Source organism: Trachinotus anak, unplaced genomic scaffold, assembly GCF_046630095.1.
Source record: "Trachinotus anak isolate AG129_WGS33_773 ecotype Australia unplaced genomic scaffold, CSIRO_AGI_Tana_v1 ptg000010l, whole genome shotgun sequence".
NCBI classification, from domain to species: Eukaryota; Metazoa; Chordata; class Actinopteri; order Carangiformes; family Carangidae; genus Trachinotus; species Trachinotus anak.
The window spans coordinates 7,278,531-7,298,658 of record NW_027273861.1 but is presented as its reverse complement, the minus strand read 5'-3'; the positions used below and the strand labels follow the sequence as shown (position 1 = coordinate 7,298,658).

General features: G+C 41.3%; 1 protein-coding gene across 6 annotated transcripts in view; it reads left to right on the top strand.

Moving 5' to 3' along the window:
• evi5b (ecotropic viral integration site 5b) overlaps positions 1 to 20,128 on the top strand; it is a 37,259-nt gene that overhangs the window by 640 nt on the left and 16,491 nt on the right. The window contains exons 1-12 of one of the 6 annotated variants that reach the window (XM_071487259.1): positions 586 to 862; positions 7,933 to 8,165; positions 13,236 to 13,425; positions 16,031 to 16,255; positions 16,367 to 16,441; positions 16,558 to 16,683; positions 16,801 to 16,944; positions 17,579 to 17,668; positions 17,939 to 18,036; positions 18,641 to 18,701; positions 18,824 to 18,877; positions 19,974 to 20,006. In XM_071487259.1, coding sequence (XP_071343360.1) covers positions 8,014 to 8,165; positions 13,236 to 13,425; positions 16,031 to 16,255; positions 16,367 to 16,441; positions 16,558 to 16,683; positions 16,801 to 16,944; positions 17,579 to 17,668; positions 17,939 to 18,036; positions 18,641 to 18,701; positions 18,824 to 18,877; positions 19,974 to 20,006 — 1,248 coding nt within the window. In that variant the 5' untranslated portion in view covers positions 586 to 862; positions 7,933 to 8,013. Of the gene's footprint in view, positions 1 to 585; positions 863 to 7,932; positions 8,166 to 10,990; positions 11,312 to 13,235; positions 13,426 to 16,030; positions 16,256 to 16,366; positions 16,442 to 16,557; positions 16,684 to 16,800; positions 16,945 to 17,578; positions 17,669 to 17,938; positions 18,037 to 18,640; positions 18,702 to 18,823; positions 18,878 to 19,973; positions 20,007 to 20,128 lie in introns of those variants that run through there. The other 5 variants (XM_071487260.1, XM_071487261.1, XM_071487263.1 and 2 more) reach the window with 5 other exon arrangements.

The following is a 20,128-nucleotide window of genomic DNA, read 5'->3' as shown; positions in this document are numbered from 1 at the left end:
GAAGGTGCTGTGGCCATAAATGTCAGTGATGGGACACGGCACCATGCCTCTTTGAAGACCCCAACAACTCACCAAACAGCCCCCTCCAGGTGAGGAGAGTATTCTCGTTACAGGAACTTTTTAGCAGCCTATATTCAGAACCAGTAAATCTACTTTTGATGTTGTGGTACTCAACTACTTTGGGAACGGCAAGAACTTGACCCACTTCAAAGAAGTAGAGAAAAAAGACAGTCACAAGGCGAACTGTGTTTGTTAAAACGTACTCTTATTGCAAGTATTTAGTCATGAATATTCAATACCACACTGGCTTTGTCACAGTTATCATAATAAAAATGTTAGAGCAGTCTTTCAGGCCAGCTATTTATTTGTTCTTAAGAAGTGAGCAGCACAAGTAATGTTAATCCAGTTTGTGATATTTGAAATCTTATTTTAGTTCTCTTCCCACTTTTTTTTTTTTTTCAATAAGAAATAAGGTCTTCCCTCCTTCTGAATGAATGAAAGGGTCTTTGGGTGCAGTTGCTCACCGTGGACACTTGGTGGCGGTGCGGTCCCAGGTTGGAGCTGGGGCGCATGCTCAGTGCGATGTAAACAGTCGGTAGGCCGCCGCCTGTCTGAGCTCTGCAGACCTCTGTGTACACGTATTATACGGCTGCATGGGCTGGACCGAGCAGTCAATGGGAGCAGGCTAACTTCACGCTGGCTAGCTTTCAGCTGGAAACCTAGCTAGGCTTTCTTGGGCAGTGTGGCTCATGTACTCGGGTAAAGTGTTTGAAAACCGATATTTTTCTCAGAGAAGTAGGACTATACTTTCGTGCATGGGAAGCAGGCGACGTTTGCAGCGGCTGGCTAACAACGCTTCAAGGTAAAGGATGTTCTGGTTTTTCTTTTCGGGCTTTGTCTAATTACTGGAGCGAACACTAACTTGTAAAACGACTCATAGTTGTCAAGTGTATGTTGTGACATTACATCTAAGTAATGAAAGGCGACTTTACTGGTCTCCGGCACACGGTGAGTCGCAGCATTAGCTACCGGAGCTCGTCAGTGCTGTCGCTTGTGCTGGACGCTTTCTGTTGAGCTCTTAATTGGTTTGCAAAGGGCTCCGGCTATTGTCTGGAACAAAAACACAAGATGATCGAGGATTGGACATTTTCCTGGTCGCTAATGTGGATTTAAGATCTTCGTTTAACGTTTAATCCAAGTGTGGCTTCGTCGAGCTCATCGACCTCAGAGGTTTCTGGAAGAAACAACACTGCGCCCTGTTGTTTTTGATGCTGGATCTCCATTTCAGCTCACAACACCAGCGAGCCATAAAAGGACCAGGGACTTCTCCAGTGTCTAACGCATCGGTCCTCTGTTTATTGCCTGTGGACCAAAATGTTTTTGCCAGACGAGAGGCTGATGTGTAGCCTGAGCAAATGATCTAAACAGCTCAGCAGCGGCGCTGGCTGTGTTCAAGCCAAGGATATCTTTAACTCAAACTGAGGAGAAGTGACTTTTAAGGTGCTAACAGAGATATGAGTGGACGATAAACCCACTGTAGTTTAACGCCTTTACTAATGTGCTGCTTAGTCCACTAATGGAGATGATTTAAGTTGGTAAATGTGTGTGAGGATAAGGTTTAAAGAGAGAACAGGGGACATGAAGGCCTACAGTTGCTGTGGAGGTCAGTAGGTTTTTAGTGATACTGTATCTCACTCAGTAAACTAGGGAAATTAGATGTGGGGTATTTATAGACAGAGGCAGAAAAAAAGTACCCAACTCCAACAACAACAACAACTGGGTAATACTCCATTAACTGTATTTGATCAGTGATTACGAGGAATGGGACCTTCCACTGGATCACATTATTGTTGCTCCAGTAGAAGTCGTGGGTCTAAATTGTCTTCATATTGCTGGATTTTATGAGCACATGAGTGTAAAACCATATTCTGCTTTGACTTACATTAGAGCTTATATATAAGAGCAGTGGAGGAGATATTTTCACTGTATAAGTCTCACCAAATGGAAATGCTCAAGTAAAGTACCAATGCAGCTAAAAGTGTTGTTTTTTTTTTTGTTTTTTTTTGTCGAGACGTAGCTATAATTAAACCTGGATGATTTCTGTCACAGGGCCTAAATAAGCTGGTATACTGACAGTTTATGAGTGTGACTTACTTGTAAGTGTAAATCGAGTGTCCTGGGTGGACATGGACTGGTGCCTCTGTAATTAACACCAAACAGCACTTCACTTTTTTTGTTAATAAGTTGTATCTGTGAGTTTAGGTGCCACCATGTCGGCGGATGCACTTGTCAGTACTTGTTGAAGTTATGACAGAAAGCTTCACAAGCTTTACCCCGACCCCCGGCATCAGCATAGACCTGAGACGCTGAAGAGTATACATGAAAGAGCTACCATAAATCTTCTGTGAAATTGAGGAGCAGAGAATTTGTATGTTTTACAATTTTTATCTGGCTTCCTGCTATAATTTTAAAATCATTCCAGATACAAAAAAGTTGAATCAAGAATGGATATACAGTGGAGAAGAAAGTGGAGAAAAAACTGAGTGACTCAAATGTGCTGTTGTGGCAAGCGTCAAGTGACTAAAGAGATCAACCTTTCAAGTAATACCGCATATGGGCATATACAGGCTGCTTTAGTTCGGCAAAATATACACAGAATATGGTTATTTTAACTGTTTTATCTAGCTTTAGTGTTGACTTAAAGGTCTAAAGGCATTACAGCATAATAATACAGTACTCTGAGTTTATTTATCTGCTCTAGATGACTGAGATAAGAGAGCATATCAACAATCCCTAATACTGAGCGAGAGAGCGAGAGACATGTTAACAGATGTCATTAATAACATAAACAATGGCTCTGTTCCAGTGTAGTGGCCGAGCATTACCAGTAAACCACCATACACATTAACAGACCCCTGGGACTGCAGAGAATACATGAAACGGAGCTATCATTAATAATTCTCCTGAAGTGACATCTCAAAATATCTTCTGTGAAAAGGCTTGTTGTTGAAATTGTTTTTGTTATTTTGTCAACATCTCCCTGTGAAACATCTGTATCACGCCAGTCAATATCTGTTTATGTGCTGGTTGTAATTGCTGCATATATGATCGTGTGCCCCAATGGAGGTTACACACACTTTCACAGAAAGCTCAGCGACCCCAGAAACTAGGCTGAAGCCACTACATTTAATTTACTTCATGTTTATAGGTCTACATTTTGCAGTGCAGGGTTTGTGGCCTAGATGTAAAATATGAGCCAGTGTTTGTAGCTCTCATTATGTGGCTGCATGATGAAGAATAGCCTTCAGCAAGACCATTGAAATGCTGATTGTACACTGGGAAAATCTGAGCTTCCCTCTGTGTGTGAAGTGAAAGGCCATTCTACCTCAGTGTGAGTGTGTTATTGTAAGTCAGGGCTGTGTTTTAATACCCTCACACAGCTCATGGCCAGTGTGTTTCCCTTAAGATGGCCATGCTCTCTCCTGCTGGGCCAGACAAGTTTGTTCTGATTCACTGCTTAGAAATAACACATAAAAGACAAGTAAAATAGAGGAAGGCGAGATAGATTTTCACCTTGGATGATGACTGTAAAAAATTTTTTAGATGGGAACTTGTGGTTTTATATTTGTCCATCTTATGTGTTTTTTTTTTTTTTTTTTGTTTGTTTTTTTGACTGCTCTGTTTTACCGCACCGTGGGTGTTTTTGCATTTTGAATTAGGGGAAAGGAAACGCTTCTCTGTTCTGCCTTTGGTCTTTCTCAGTTCCCCAATCATCCTGAAGTTGTTTCGCTGAGGCTTTCTTCTTGCCTTGCTGTGGGTTTCATTATCTATGCACACTGCATCTCAGGGCCCCTTTGAGTCCGTTGGCAAACAAAAGCAGAAACAATCTGTATCCAGGATTTATAGGGAAGTCTTGCTTCACTTGGCTGAGCTGGCGAGAAGCAGTATCTTCTAAAGCCACCTGGACACTGGCATTTTTTTAAGCATGGCCTTCCCCTGTCCTGACTGAGTTGATTAAATTTTTAGCCTGCTCATGTTTTGCTGCTTGAACTTGGTATCCAGGTCGTTTTTGGTCAGCTTAAAAAAATGCAATGAGGCAAACTAGAATTTTTTTTAATCTTCTAAAATAAAGGAAATCAATTAATGAGGTACATCAACACAAACAAGGCAACGTCCAGGCCTAAATTCACTTGGTGACGCATAATGTTTAGCCTCCATGGGCCCTTGTTTCTCTCCCTGGTTAGTTCTGCATGATATCCTGCATTAGCAGTCAGTCTCTGAAGAAACCTCGTGCTCTTACAGTCTCTTCTTTGCTTTCAAAGGGGAAGAGCAGACACAAAGCTAGCCCGACTCGGTGGTGCTAAAAGAGTTGGGGAGAGTGAAAAGAACCATGATTGTAAGGTTTCAATTGAGGAGTACAATCCTTCAGGATCAACAGCTTTTGTAATTGTTCATAACATAGCTACATAGCTGATTCTTTCCACACAGAGTATGTCATTGATTTTTGATATTCTGTTAGTTCATTGCAGTTATCTCCAATTGGATTAATGTGGTTGTAGAGAAGATTTGACGTCACATTAGTCACAGCGTTAACACTGTCACCTCCTTGTGCTATACTCTCACTGAATGGATTAATAAATTGTCTGTAAGCTCTACATTGCTGGCTGTCAGGGTGCAAAAATGTGCTGACTAACATCTGAACGAGCAAGAGTTTGCATTGCACACAGTCATTAGATAGTGATAGTGTTTTTCTATGCAGGATAAGAATATGTCTGTTACTGGTGTTGATCCTGTTATTTGCGTTAATGACAGTGTGAGTGGGTAACTGCAACCCTGCATTTTAAGATCTACTTATTAGGTGTGTGAGTGTCTGTTACATGAAGAAATGAAAGTCTTGACAGTGGTCTGCACGGCAATGGGTAATCACACAGAAACTTTAATTTTCAGTTGTGTTTTTTCTGAGAAATACAATTACAGTAACCTGTGGTTAATAACTACTGCTTCTGTGCCCAGCCAAACTTTCAATAACCTTTCTTCTTTTGAACTGTTGATATATTAAACAAGAAAATGATTAACTGAAAGAAAATTCGATACATTTTTAAAGGGTTTATACTTTTAAACAAATCTACGTGTATTTGTGCTGGTGCTCTTATTATGTAGCCCTTTATTGCTCTTTTTATGTTTTTGGTGTAAGGTGAATGTTGCCGTCTTTAGTTTAGGTGTCACGGCGCCATGTTGATCTAATGCAGTCACCCTGTGGGAGCTATGGGATGGGGAACTGTTAGTTTAGCTCTAATGTCATATTGTTGATGAAGGTCAGTAAATATATACCAATTACCAACCAAATATATGTGCCGACTTCTGTTACTCTCCATTTATGGCAAAATGTGGTCCTGAAGACACCTACTGTTGTGGGAACTGCAACAGAGGTGGTTTTGAAGACATTGGCAGGTGTCTGTGACATATGTCTGTTCGGTCTGTGGACAGATTTTGTCACCCTGATAACGTCACAACTGTGCAAGATACAGTCATGAAACTTCACCGAAGTGTAAATGTAGAATCATCTGAAAAGTAGATAATATACCAGAGTAAGATTGTCCGTGATATAACACTAGACCGTCAAACTTCTAGGTTAGCCTACACAAATATGTCGTCCCTAACTACTGAGAACTCAAGGGTGGGGACGTTGACATGTTGAGGGCTGTTGCAACTGGTGTGATCCCATTGAAAGATGGTCTCTTTTGAAAAGTAGGAATAATAAAGGTCTTTACTATTCTATTAAATTGAGAGGAAATTGAAACATCTCTATCAAAGATTCATCATCAACATCATCTACATGACTTCCTGACTTTTTCACTTGCAGAGATGCATCTCCTCTTGTAAAGTTGTGTTAATTTTAAATGATTTGAACTTAAAGTTTTGCTGTGTAATGACAAGGAATTATTGGTCACCAGTCACTGCAGCCTGATTTATCTTTGTTAAGCTATGCTCATGTTACCGCACATTATTTCATACAGAAAATGTTATTAAAGACAATTTACGATAATGTTGAATTATAGTCCATCTCTGTGTTGTGTGGTATTAGTGAAGTCACTAAAGACCTTTTCTTATATGAACTCTGGACAGCGTCCGATGTTGTCCTTTCACATATGTTACACACAACAGGAGATTGTCTTTGTTGGTTGTCTCCTCCTAGAACTACTCCCTTTAGCTTAGGCGAGGGTTGGTGGCGGGGGAGAGCGTGCAGGAGAAATAATTGGGACGTCATCAACAACCACACTCGCTGTGAATTCTCCGGACAATGACATGCTCTATTCACACATCAGCCCAATCGGACATTAAGTGGACTTTGTGCTCGGGAGCTCATGGGGTAAAGTCTGTTTAATGACCAGTCTAACTGATCTGAACATTTGTGCTCTCACATACAGTTTGGTTGCAGTGCATGTGTCAAAACACTATCAGTGTGTCGGCAAAAAAGCATAGCTAGCATGTTTTCAGTCTGTACTGTAACGCATTCCTGTCACCACATTTACCACAGTCTTTTCCTCCACCTCCTTTTGTTCGCTCCTTTTCCTTTATGTCCTCGGCCCTCTGTAGACCTGATACACACAGAAAAATGAATCATCGTTTTTTATACAGAGTAAGACGCATGAAATGATTGGTTTCCTGCCTGGTTGCAGTATCCAGACTTCCTGTTGGGGTGGAACTGAAGGCAAGACTAATTGTGTTTTTTTTCTCAGGTGTGAGGTGAATTTCTTTCTGCTGAGTAAAGAGCTTCACTTCCTGTTGTACACTGACTTCAGCAGGAGACTTAAAGAAGGCCTATCTCTAGTGCAGCACTTTGACCCCTCCTGACAGTATGATCAGCATATGACTGCAAGGCAGTGTGTCATTAAATCGGTCAAGGTTCAGAGGTGTGGATTACTTTCAGCTAAGTGCTGCTGACGTTTAAACTTGATAGAACTGTTCTCTTAATGAATGCAAACTGGGTTTCCTCATGGAGTATGTTAGCATCTGAAAGCCAGAGAGTTTGGAGCATTTGGAATAGCAGGTAGGACTATGTAGAAGATTCCCTGCAGGTATCTTTTTAAGCGTTTAGTAGGTGTTAAGTTTTTGACTTTTCCTTATTTAGAAGCGAAATATCCTACATTATTATGCATTAGGAATTAAATGATGATAAACTGGCTGTTACTGTGCACAGAGTATGTTGGTCATTTTTCATGCTGTTAGTAGAGTGTAGTATACCATGAAATATAGACTTGTGTGTCAGTTAACACGAGCAACATTATAACAAAATGCGCTCGGATTCATCATGGTGTTTTGTTGTTGTGGTTTGTTAGGCACAAAGGGCTCTTCCTCAATAAAACTTTAAATGTCACATATGATTTGATAGATAGATAGAGATTGTGATAACGTAGCCCTCGTGTTGAGATCTAATGATGTTCAGGAGCTGCTAGATAAGAATGGTGGAACTTTTCATGCCTCTGCACCGGCAACAGCTGTGGCCTGAGACATCGTGTTTTTGAGTTTGCCGTCCATCCCATTCTCATGAGGGTGATATCTCAGTAGCGTCTTGAGTGAAACACTTCAAATTGGACACAAACGTTCACTTGGATTCAGACGTGAATTGATTGGAAAATGAGGGTTAAAGGTCAAAGATCAAGGTCACTGTGGCCTCACAAAACATGTTTTTGACTTTAACTCAATAATTCATACACAAATTATAACACAATTTTATTCAAATCTCTATTAGAATAAAATTATGAAGCAGCACTCGTGGCCATTGTTGAACACTGTAACTCAGGAACAGGAGAGCCTGTGACCATATTTCCTGCAACTTGGCTGGTTGGTCGGAGGCATACACCTGCAAAGCCTAAGTTTTATTGCTAGTATATTATTATTGAATTAAGAGGTATCCTCCGTCCTCTGCAGGTGGCGACAGACAAGGTTGCTGGTAAGCTGAGTTCTACTCTCTCATGGGTGAAGAACTCGGTGTCCCACACGGTCAGTCAGATGGCTAGCCAGGTGGCCACGCCCACATCCCTGCAGACCACTGCTACCTCTTCCTCTACTTCGCTGTCCTCGCCTGCCCTCTCACCGTCCTCGCCGGGGCAGCTCAGTCCTGATGATGTGGAACTGCTCGCCAAGCTCGAGGAGCAGAACAGGTAAGCAGTCCGGGTCAGAAGCCTCTCCTGTCCATCAACTTAACAGTGGTTGAGTGTGGTATAGGCAGACTTTGTTCAAAGGCTAGTTCGCTATGTGTATTGTACTTACTAGGATAGATAATAAGTCTGGGTGAGTGGAAAACCATCAAAAGAGCTGTTTCTTTTTACCATTTAAAACATTACAAATGTAATAGTGAGTAAAAAGTAAGTCTCAATCTGTGTGAAGAGTGCATAATATTTCTTCTGGTTGCTTAGGTGATCTATGTTGTGAAATATTTGAGGCTACCCTGGTTAGCAGACACACTGAACAACAAGACTAGATCAAAACATAGTATATGGCTGGGCTGTGTATAGTCGATGTGTGAAATTGAGGACGTAGTTGAATACTGCTGTGAACAGCAGCTAATGCTGGCTCAAAAAGTCGCTCAGTGTTGCTAGATGACAAAATAACCTAAATAACATTTTCATGTAATGACTGTTTGTTAAGCCAAGTCGCTTACAAGCTGCCTCTGTGTTGCTGCTAAAATCCTGATTTTTTTTTTTTTTTAATAAGTGTGATGTTGTCTGACAAAATTACCACACACATTAGTTAAAGCTGGGTTAGGCAGAAACAAAAACAAAAAAACGCCATCATTTGAAAATACAGCCTCCTGCAGCTCTCCTCACGTGGGCATATGCACATGCTTCATACACATACGTAACACAAGTCACACAGTCACACCCGTGACCCTTTGGCTATGGTTAGCAGAAGGCTAAAATATTAGCAGCATTCACCATAGTCACTCATCACCTGCTTCCTTGGTAAATCTACACAACCAACCACTACAGCACAATATGAATAACAAGATGATGAAAAGCGATTATGGAATTATTGCCCAAAAAATGACTGCCCACCCCGACTTAAAAGAACAGCTGTGCTATGATTTCGGCTGTTTTGTAAAAGGATCACTCAAAGATAGAGTTAGACGCTCATTCACATCTATGTCAGCTGCTGTGTGGTCAAGTGAATAAAAGACATAGAGGTGTGCCTGCGGAGGGAAAGAAAGAAAGAGCTAGCCACTCTGTTCTACAGGAAGTGGCTAAGACACCCCCTGATAACCTAATAGAAACCGTTCATTTTGAAAGAGGGGGCAATGGGGAAACACCCGCTCCATTATTGCGGTCCAGCCAACAATAATGTAAGTTTGCTTGTCAGTAAAAAAAAATGTATTAACATGATGTCAAAAAACAACACTCAGAAACTCTGAATTCCTCCTGAAAAAAATTCTTCTTGCGGATGGGTAGCAAAATAATATACATTATAAGGGTTAGGGTTAACCCTAACCTGACCCTCAGTGGTTCAGAGGGAAGAAGCTCAGACTGTACAGGAGGATGGACCTTCACCCCTCCTGCTTAAAAATGTGAAACAGGTTAGGACCTATGATACAGCTGGACACTCATCATGCTGTGTAGCTTGTTCTTGTCAGCACCAGACAGATTAATGTCATCAGAAAAGTTGCAGGGTGTCATTAGCTTCCTACACAGCACAAACAAATTAAACTTCCTCAGGAAGTACAGTTGCTGCTGACCCGTGGTGCAAGTTACAGTAATATCCACAGGTTTTGATTATTCGTTATATAAAATAGATATTACTAAAATAATTACTCACATACTAACACAGTACACATTTTTTTTACCAATATTGAATATTGGTTTCTTACATTTTTATTCAAATTCTCAAGTTTGCATTTGAATTATTGTATACCTTGTGATCTTGCCTTGTTTCCCCGACACACCTGCACTACTCTAACTGACTGCCACCCACTCCTGATCAGACATACACACAGACACGAGAGTGGTGTCCAACAGGGTGTGTCATACCAACAAGCTAAGTGGAGAATACTAAGAGTGAAATATAGATGGAAGAAAATGTAATGTAACCGTCTCGCTTGTTGGGTTCTGGAGGAGTCTGTGGTTTCAGTGTCGTTCTTCGATGATTTGGCCACTATTTGTCATTGTTTTCTTCTCACATCGTTTCACTTCTCAAATGTAAAGTTTGTCAGTTTTAACTTGAAGGCTGTAGCCCCGTGTGTGACTGACTCATCCACTGGCTAAACAGTAATGGGCGATGTCTGTTAAACAACAGCTGGCTCTCAGTGCTGCATTTTGAATGGGAGCAATTATTTTTGAGCAGGTTCTTCATCAAAGTTGATCAGGTAACTCAGTAAATCTACTTTGTGCTCCAGGCCCAAGACCAGCTCTAAAATATCACATCACAGCAAGCTTAGTTGTAGATGGTTTATCTTAACACTGGATCAAGTAAGAGTCTGTTGTGAAAATTGAGAAGTAAACAGTGTGCTGTCCTTGTCAGATTTAAGTACCGTTAGAGGATGACACAGCACTACTGTCTTGCCAACTTTGTGAAATTCTTTCTCTGTTGCGACTCTCATCCATGGCTGGTGCACTCTGTGTCAGCATGGAAACCAAGCATGCAGTTGAGAATTGGGATTGTCAAAGGTAACGCCATTGAAGAGGACAACAAAGCTCTGTTGAATGCAGAGGTCGATGATTCATCGGTGCGCCCACAGCAGCCATACCCAGTATACCAAGTGCCACTTGCTGTGATGTTTTTCCTGAATAGGGAGGATCAGAATGAAAAGGTTTTATAACGAAGGTCTGAGCAGATGCCCATCTGGTGAACAGAAGTCATAGTGTTAAAGGGCTCATAGTTAATCTGCCCTTTGACCCCTGTCTCCACCCGAACACATAGAGCCACAGCTGGGCCCTTTCAAAAGACACATTTCTCTGCTTCCACGCTTTGCTTCTTTTCTTTTCAAACCACCCTGCTGCAACAAACTAATCATCACCAAACACACAAATCTTTTCACGTTGTGGCATCAAGGTGTTTACAAGAGAGGTGAAACAACAGGAGGGAGAACTTTATGTGTGTATTACAGATACTGTGATGCATCCTGTACTTGCTCGCCAAGTGTTTGTGTGCTTGGCGAGGCCTTTGTACCCTACAGAGCAGATAAAAAGCACAAGCATTGAGTAGCGTCTCACAGACAAGGAAGGCACACACTGCTACAATCTGTAAATCAGACATGCCTGTACGCCAGAATTCATAGAAACCAGAGACATGAGGAGTACATCATGAGTTTTTCTTGGTAAGATTTGTAGTATTTTTGTGGCTTCTTCTGCTGCTGTAATCAACTACAAATTGTCTTGATTACACTCTTTAAAGAGAATGTGCCTCTAATTGTTTGGCTTTTTGTCTGAGTTCAAAATGTATTCAAAACTTCCTTGTAATCACTGCAAATATTTCTGACTAACTAATTTTCTTCAGTTTTTTTTATTTTGTGTTCTTCAAGCTTCAGACTTGTGTTTGACTACTGGTGAATTATTAGCAGAGCTGTAAGCATTGTTCAGGTTCATGTAGCACAGGCTGGTACTGCACTGAGTATAACCATTTGTGACAGGCTGACAAAGGGTTTGAAAAACCAACAGTTCCTGTTAAAAGAAGATTTTATTTATGTTTTAGCTCCATGTGAAAACTAAATACAAGTGAAGAAGGTCTCTCGCAGTGTAGTCTTTCTAACCAGCCATTTCACTCCCTCCCACACGACCCAAATTTGGCTGTAACCCTAGCCATTCTGGGAGCGTGTTCTGTGACATCACAGGCTCCAGTGGAGAGGCCTCGGCCTTTTTCCGAGATCAGGTGTCTGAGCCTTTGTCTGTCTGTCATGAGCCCCTCTGCGCAGCGCAGGTTGGGAGTTTCTGCTTCTTTTCTCTGCACTCTGATCCTTGATCAGGTCACTCTGTCGGCAACCCCAGTGACAAACTGATAAGACTGATACAGTGCAAGATTAACCTACTGAAAAAACACAGTGCTCGAGTTTTCATCCACAGAAAGCCACTTCATATGCTGACCATGGATGAAAACACTCATCATGAAATAGACATAATGAGTCAGGAGCTATTTCACTAACCTCCAGTGGAAGGGCTTTTTTTTGTCCACTGAAGCAGCTGCCAGCAGAATTTAAATGAGTGCCAACTCTTGTCCTTAGTCGAAGTGCTTTTACATCCCTTTTGTACATTCTTTCAATCTGAGTACAAGAGTATTGTTTTTAATGTCAGTATTAACCTGCTAGTTATTGTGACAATTTGAATAAGAGGATTTTAGGGCTTGCGGCAATTAAGAATGGAGCTAAATTCACTGTTTATGATCACACCATGGCTGCTGTTATAAACACTACATAACTGGGCCAGATGTTTTTCAGTTTTACCAGTAGTTCAGTTCATTCAGTCTCAGGCCAATTCTTGAATCAGGTGTGAATTTTTAGACTCATCTGGTGATGGGAATTATTTGCCAGTCACTGTTTTTAACAGTCATAAAACTGCAAAACTCTTTCATTTTTAGTACTGCCCTAGAAATGTGGGCGGCTTTGATTTGTGATACTGGATGTGATTTGTCTGTTTGTCTAAATCACAGCATGCAAATTGCACTGACTCAAGAAGCAGTCCACAATGGTCGCTAGCCAAAATCAGTGGTTATTCGGTCACTGTGATGCTCCAACGAGGACTCTTTTTGTTGCAATAGCTTTGCATTAGTGCTGCACACATTTGTCCAATGAAATGCTACTTTGATATAATAATCTCCAGACTGTCTAATCTGCCTGTTGTTGCGCTGCTTGATTTTGACCTATATTTATACTGGTAAAGAGATTTCAAAGCACCAACAGGGACCATAATACTGAAACATATTTCATCACTATGTTGTAGTTGGTAAAAGGTCAAAACTATTTACAATCTGTATTATACTCAAGTAAAAGCTAGTGAAAAACACTTTACCAAAATAGTGTCTGAATGAGACATTCATGTAAGTTTCATTCAATTTTTTTGTCAAGGATCTAATTGTGTTTATTTCTGCCAGTTGTTGAATAGTGTCAGCTGAGAGGAGACGTATGAATTAGATTTTGACAATTGAAGCAAACATTTCTTGGCAGTGGACCTCAAGATAAAAATGTTGTAGTGTCTGAGCACAGCTTTTGAAATATTACCAGTACGTTCAACCTCTTAACTTCACCACAGGCTGTTGGAGACAGACAGCAAGTCACTGCGCTCCATGAATGGCTCCAGGCGGAACAGTGGCTCCTCCCTGGTGTCCAGCTCCTCTGCCTCCTCCAATCTCTCCCACCTGGAGGAGGACTCGTGGATCTTGTGGGGACGAATTGTCAATGAGTGGGAGGAGGTGCGCAAGAAGAAGGAGAAGCAGCTCAAGGTGAGACCGGTGCACATGACTACCTGTGAAGTGACAGCCAAGTCTTGTGCAGACCTGCTTAAGAGCTTACTGAAACACGGCTATATTAAGAGCTTACAGAGACACATTTGACCCGGCTGCTGGAGAGGAGGTGGAGGCAGTGGTGCTATAATTGTATACTGTATTATTTAGACATTTATTTTTGTTTGCATTTTTGATCATTTCCCATTTGATAAGAATATCAATATCCCAGGCCCCAAAGAAAAGAGACAGCGAAATGGCTTGAAACTATATAGGAAAGTTAAAATCTAGGCTACTCCGTCTGTCTTGTGATGCACGTGTTTCACAGGCATTTGTATGAAGCTCTGTCCTGAATGCAACAATGGCCATATCTGTTTGAATGTTTACTTGGTCCAGAAATAATTTCTAAGGCTATCTTTGTCCTAAGTGACCCTGTGGTGTTGTCCTCGTACTTGTTATTTTAGTTCTTGACATTTGAAGCTAATTTTAGGATCCTTGTTTCTACAGTTACTCTCTGAAGTCTCGTGATAACCCTCTGTTCAGTCACTGTCAGATTTAAACTGCATATGCACAGTGGAAATTTGAGTAAACACAGCGGCCACAAAACCCAAAAAACCCTGTTCAGCATTGTGTTGGACCACCTGATAACAGCTACAGGTCATGGCAGTGACTCAGCAGGGAAACTGTAGTTTCCTGATGTTCAACTGCTTTATGCAATGGCAGAGTTTGAAGGCTAGACGTTGTCTCTGCTGCTGCTGCTGCTGCTGCTGCTGCTGCGGCTGCGTTTGAGTCTAGATGTTCAGTGAGTGAGAGAGAAAAAGAGGACACGTGGAGTTTTGCTTGCCACTTTCACTCTTTCTCGATTACCCTGAGTGATGACGGAAACATGACAAAAACATTTTATGGCTATGTTAAAAAATGTGGCAAATAAAGCATAAATTCTTTACATGTAATAATCAGAGCATTCACAATAATCACTCAAAATCAGCAGGAAGAGGCACATAGAAACAGCTCTCTCTCTCTCTCTCATTGACTGTCCCAAAGTTCTTTGTACAACCATGAAAAGCAGCAGCTGTGTGTCTATCAATCTCCTCTGCTCTGTTTAATCACGGCACAGCACCTACAAACAACAAACAGCACGTCAGTGACAGTCAGCTGGAGAGTGCGTGCGTGTGGTTATATGTGGTTATCCATGTTAAACTATAGCAGAGCAGATCAAATTTAATATGAAATGAATTCTACAAATTAATAAGTGAATACATTAATGTGAAACAAGCCAAATATCGTCTTGGAATTGGTCGATCACCAAGATCATTGTCCATCAGCACAACACAACCCTAGGTGAGACTCGGACTGTGTGCTGAGCACCTGTAATTATGACGTTCTCTTCGTCTGTCACTATTTAAAGGTCGAGTATGCAATGTTGGAGAAAGACTGTTGATGTTTGAACTCCCCTCAGTGCTCCTATAGAAGCTGTGGCCCCCAAGTTCATGCACTCACTTTGCCAAAGAAATGACACAATGGTGGAATCCAGAGCGTCTCGTACATCTCTTAATTTGACAGAAAGTGTATCAGATTAGAATCACTTCCTTTAAGCCCAGTGTTTGTAATCCCTTCACATACAAAAACATGTGTGGACATGGAACTGCTGTTGCCTGAACCCGTTTCTTGTCACTGCGTGTGTAAATAGGGAAGTGTTGCAAAGGACCAGTGAACATGCATGGGTGTTACTCTGTAATTTAACAGAAGTAGTAATGACTAGATGCGTGTAATCAGCCTGGAATATTAATCATAACCGCTGGGGCCTCCGCAGATTTGATATTTTCTTCCCTTTGGTTTACAGAGAAACCCAGTTTCAGTTGTATAAAGGAAGGAACCTTGAGTTTTCTTTGCTTGTCAGCAAAACCCCTGATGTGTTCATGTTTTCAGTGTTTCTTATTTAGTTCAAGAGAAATCCAATTGGTTTACTGGATACCTTATTAAATGCTAGATTTATGATTTTTATCAAGCAGCTTTTGTTCACAAATAGTCAAGATATGTGACAGTGCATTGTTCCAGGACAAAGCTCGGTTTGTCTTGTCTAACCTCTGGTGAGGGGGGTTGGGGGGGTCCCCTGCTGAAAGCCTGTGTGGGTGGACCTCTGCTCCAGATGCACCCTGGACTGACCAGATGCACACACACACACAGAGCCATGCACACTCCCGTCATAGCAGGAAAAACCAGTGATCCCTGTCAGCACAGGAAATTGCTTAATCAAATTGTATCAGCAGTGATATAAGGGAACAAATCACAGCACAAAGTGCCTCATGGACAAGGTTGTATTTGGCAGTGGAAATCGTATCATTATGAGATACACACTGTGTTAAAATGAGAAAATAAATACTACTGGGCAAAGCATGCCCAGGGTTCTCCCCTCTTGCCAGAAACACAAGTGTTATTTGTCTCCACATGAGGTCGGTGTTTTCTTTTACACTTTCTCTTATTCACATTATTGTCCACTTTCAGAAACAGACAAAGACCACATCCAGATTCCTCTTTAAATTTTCATGAATGTTTTTAAAATTCAACTAGATTAACATCAGTAATCTTTTCATCTTTACTGTAGGATCTTGTCAGAAAAGGGATTCCCCACCACTTTCGGGCAATAGTGTGGCAGTTGCTGTGCAACGCCCAAAATATGCCCATCAAGGATCAATACTCAGAACTCCTGAAGATGACGTCACCCTGCGAGAAGCTGATTCGCAGAGACATCGCCCGCACATATCCCGAACATGAATTCTTCAAGGAGAAGGACAGCTTGGGCCAGGAAGTGCTATTCAATGTAATGAAGGTAAGTCTCTTGTAACTGGTAAAAAGTTGAAATGGAGTAATTCTGCAGTGGAAACTTGTGCTCCTGTGGCCATCACTGAGACTCATCCAGAACTAATTCTTCTTACCTCAGGCATATTCTCTGGTGGACCGGGAGGTTGGCTATTGTCAAGGGAGTGCATTCATTGTAGGACTGCTACTCATGCAGGTAATCCGTCTTCACCACATGTACACAAACACGCTGATTCACCAGCTTCCAGCACATAGTTTGACTGAACAACAAGTCAGAGTTTGAGGTTTGATTTCATGCTGTTATTTTTCTAGATGCCTGAGGAAGAGGCGTTCTGTGTGTTTGTGAAGTTGATGCAAGACTACAGGTTACGGGAGCTCTTCAAACCCAGCATGGCCGAGCTGGGACTCTGCATGTACCAGTTTGAGTGCATGATCCAGGTAGACACCTCACACTACTAGTGAAAGGTTGCTTGGAGGTATTTTAACAGTTTACAAAATGTTGTCATGTACAGTAGTAAAGGCGTGAATCTGTGTGATTTCTGTCTTCCCTCACAGGAGCAGCTGCCAGAGCTGCACATGCACTTCCAGGCTCAGAGCTTTCACACCTCCATGTATGCCTCTTCTTGGTTCCTCACCATCTTCCTCACCTCCTTCCCTCTGCCCTTTGCCACAAGAATCTTTGATATCTTCATGTGTGAGGTGAGTTAAAAGGAACTGTGGCTGTTCTCAGGGGATGTCACCTGCTTTGAATGATATCCTGTGTCTACTTTCAAGTAACAGTCTATGAAGAATTTGTATCTCTTCATATTTGTTATTCTGTTTATTTAGCTGGCATCATACTCCTGTGTTCACTCTCTACAGGAAATGCTCTCATGACTATTTATTTGACAGTTGCACTTTTTTTACTTTTGCTTGTTTCTAATGTTTGTGATCTATCAGTTGAATCTTATCTTGCTGTTGCATTTACTGTTTGTCACTGTGGCTAAAGAGAAACGCAAAGAAAGAATAAACCCTGAGATAAATGAGTAGTAGAAAAGATGTGAGGTTAACAGTTATCCTACTGCTTAAAGAATGAACACATTTACACTACAAGTTAAATATAGTTGACTGTTGTAGATAGGTTATCTATTAGCGCCACCTGTTGGAGAAAACAGAAACATTGCAGCTCATGCTTAATAGTTACTGTGAATGGTTTCACCACTTCCTTCAGACCAGTTTTAACACATGTTTAATTCTCAGGTCATTTTAAAACCCATTTCACAGAACACTGTCTATCACAGGAGTGTTTTCTAAACATGAATCCTCAGTGACGACTGGTGATCTCTCTCCTCAGGGTCTGGAGATAGTTTTCCGTGTGGGACTGGCCATCCTCCAGATGAATCAGGCTGAACTCATCCAGCTCGACATGGAGGGAATGTTACAGGTTAATATCTCCATAACCTCCACGTAACTTGTCATTCAAGCAGATCAGATTTCTTGTGCAAAATGTGCAGCAGCCTCGAGGGAGGGACCTCCACCACACCCAGCTAATTGATACATGAATCCTCCCAACTTGTACCTGTGCACATGTGACATTTGAAAAAGTGCTTTGTTGCCAGAGAAACACCTGACTAAGACCTGAGTTTGCATAGTTGTTTGAAAGTCTTTGGGTGTGTGGGACTTACGCTGCCTCTGTTTCCTCCCTGACCTCCAGCACTTTCAGAAAGTCGTCCCACACCAGTTTGACAGCGGACCAGATAAGGTCATCCAGGCTGCTTATCAAGTCAAGTACAATGCCAAGAAGATGAAAAAGTAGGCACAGCTGCCATGTCCTCACAGCACTCTCCCTTTTTGTTCAGGCATTTATTTTTTACACATGATCAAGGAAATGTAGACCTTTGTTGTATTTTACAGATTCTGTAAAATACATTAATTAGAGCTACAAAACCTATTTGTTATTATTTGTAATATGATGTTTAGGAAAAAAATGTTACTAGAAATGTAAAACTGTAAAATGTTAACTATGAATTTGGTGCTAATTATAGAGAAATCTTTTTATTCCTATTTTGTGGGGAAAGCTAAGTAAAGCCCATGTAAATATTATTGGGTAAAGTTTATTCTTCATGCGTTGAATTCTATGCTTGCTCGTGGACAAATTTCAGATTTTTGCAAGCCTTTCTAGGCTACACTGGTATTTAAATGCAGTTAATTCATTGAACATTTAAGAATTGAGCTCTGCTTCTATTTTTCTTACAATATAAAGATTTTCCAAGAAATTTCTTTGAAATATTTTATGATTCTTTCCTGTTTTTATTACTGCTTTGTTTTTCAGTACCTCAGCCCACACTAGACAAATTCTGATTTGATGAGCGACACTGATGTTGTCTTCAACAATTCTCTGTTAATTTATTTTCAGGTTAGAGAAAGAATACACTACAATCAAAACGAAAGAGATGGAGGAGCAGGTGGAGATAAAGGTGAATGGAGGTCGTTGATTATGTTAAGTGTGAACTGTGATACAGAAATGTCCAGAAGGCTGAACCGTGCTGTACTGACGATGCATTGTGTTGACATGATTTTGCTCTTCCTCGTTGTGCAGAGGCTGCGGACAGAGAACAGGCTCCTGAAGCAGAGGATAGACACACTTGAGAAAGTGAGTGCGTCTGTGTTTGTCACAGGTGCTCCGTCACCACACAAAACACTCCCACTGCTCCCTGCTCATCAACATTACATTAACCCATCCAGCTGTGTATGCTCATACATCATGCATCTCCTCTTGCTGATGGAGTCTGATCTTTCACTAACTGGGCTGTGTTAGCTGAAAGTTGACATGATAAACCATTGTTTACTGTTACGGTGAATTTTCTGATTGTAGATGTAGTTACTATCAGAAACAGACGCCAGATTTGTACTTGAAGTTGCGTTGGTGTCATGGCGACGTTGTGGGTGGCTCGAATAACTTCATGTAGTGAAATATAAAATTCACCAGACACCACTAACTGCAGCTAAGACTGTTAACAAGCCTGTGTGGAATGTGAACGTGGCAGCTTGATGCTGTTCAAGTCGATACAAAGCACTGCATGCCAAGTTGCACTGTTTGTATCATTCTGTACCTTTTTGTGTCTCTCTGAATGGGCACTACTGCTGCCAGGTAAAGGCACCATGCATGAGGGCTGCCATGGATAGCAAGGGTGTCTGCTACACCACGTTTGTCTGCAGGGAGAAACACTGTGGTCTAAACGAGTCCATGGTAAACCAGATGGAGGCTGCTGCTCTCTGAAGCGACTGTCATTTAACTCTCAAGACCTCTTTAACTCCTCACTAACTGAAACTGCTCAAAAGCTTCGATGAACCACTTCAAAGTCTCACGCTTCTGCTCAGTTAAACAGCACATAGCTCCTTAACACTGCTAATGTGCTGTTGTTGTACCATACTTAACTCTCAGCTTTAGCTAGAGCTGTCCCGTGCTGTTTCCTGTCTGAAACCTGTTACTGTGATATCAGCACCGCCTCAATTCTTCACTTTGTCACCAGCTCATTTGCACCTTTTCACCGCATCTGCATGCAATGTTCCTTTTCTACCCCTAAATGTAAACATCATTCTACAGTCTGTAAACAAATAGTTCAAGAGGGAAAATGAACATTGCATTTCTTCTCTAAAACAATCAAATGTTCTTTTGTGTGCTTTAATCTGTCCTCTGGATTGTCTCTTTCTCTCTGCTGTCTCTTGTTGATATTTCTGTTTTGTAGGAAAGTGCTTCCTTGGCAGATAGATTGATCCAGGTATATTCCTCATTTTCTCTCCGCCTTTATTACTTATGTTGCACCTTCCCTCTTCTTTCTACCTCTCTTAGCATTGCATGCTTATGATTAGCGCAATGGAGGACACAGTAAAAATGCAGAAT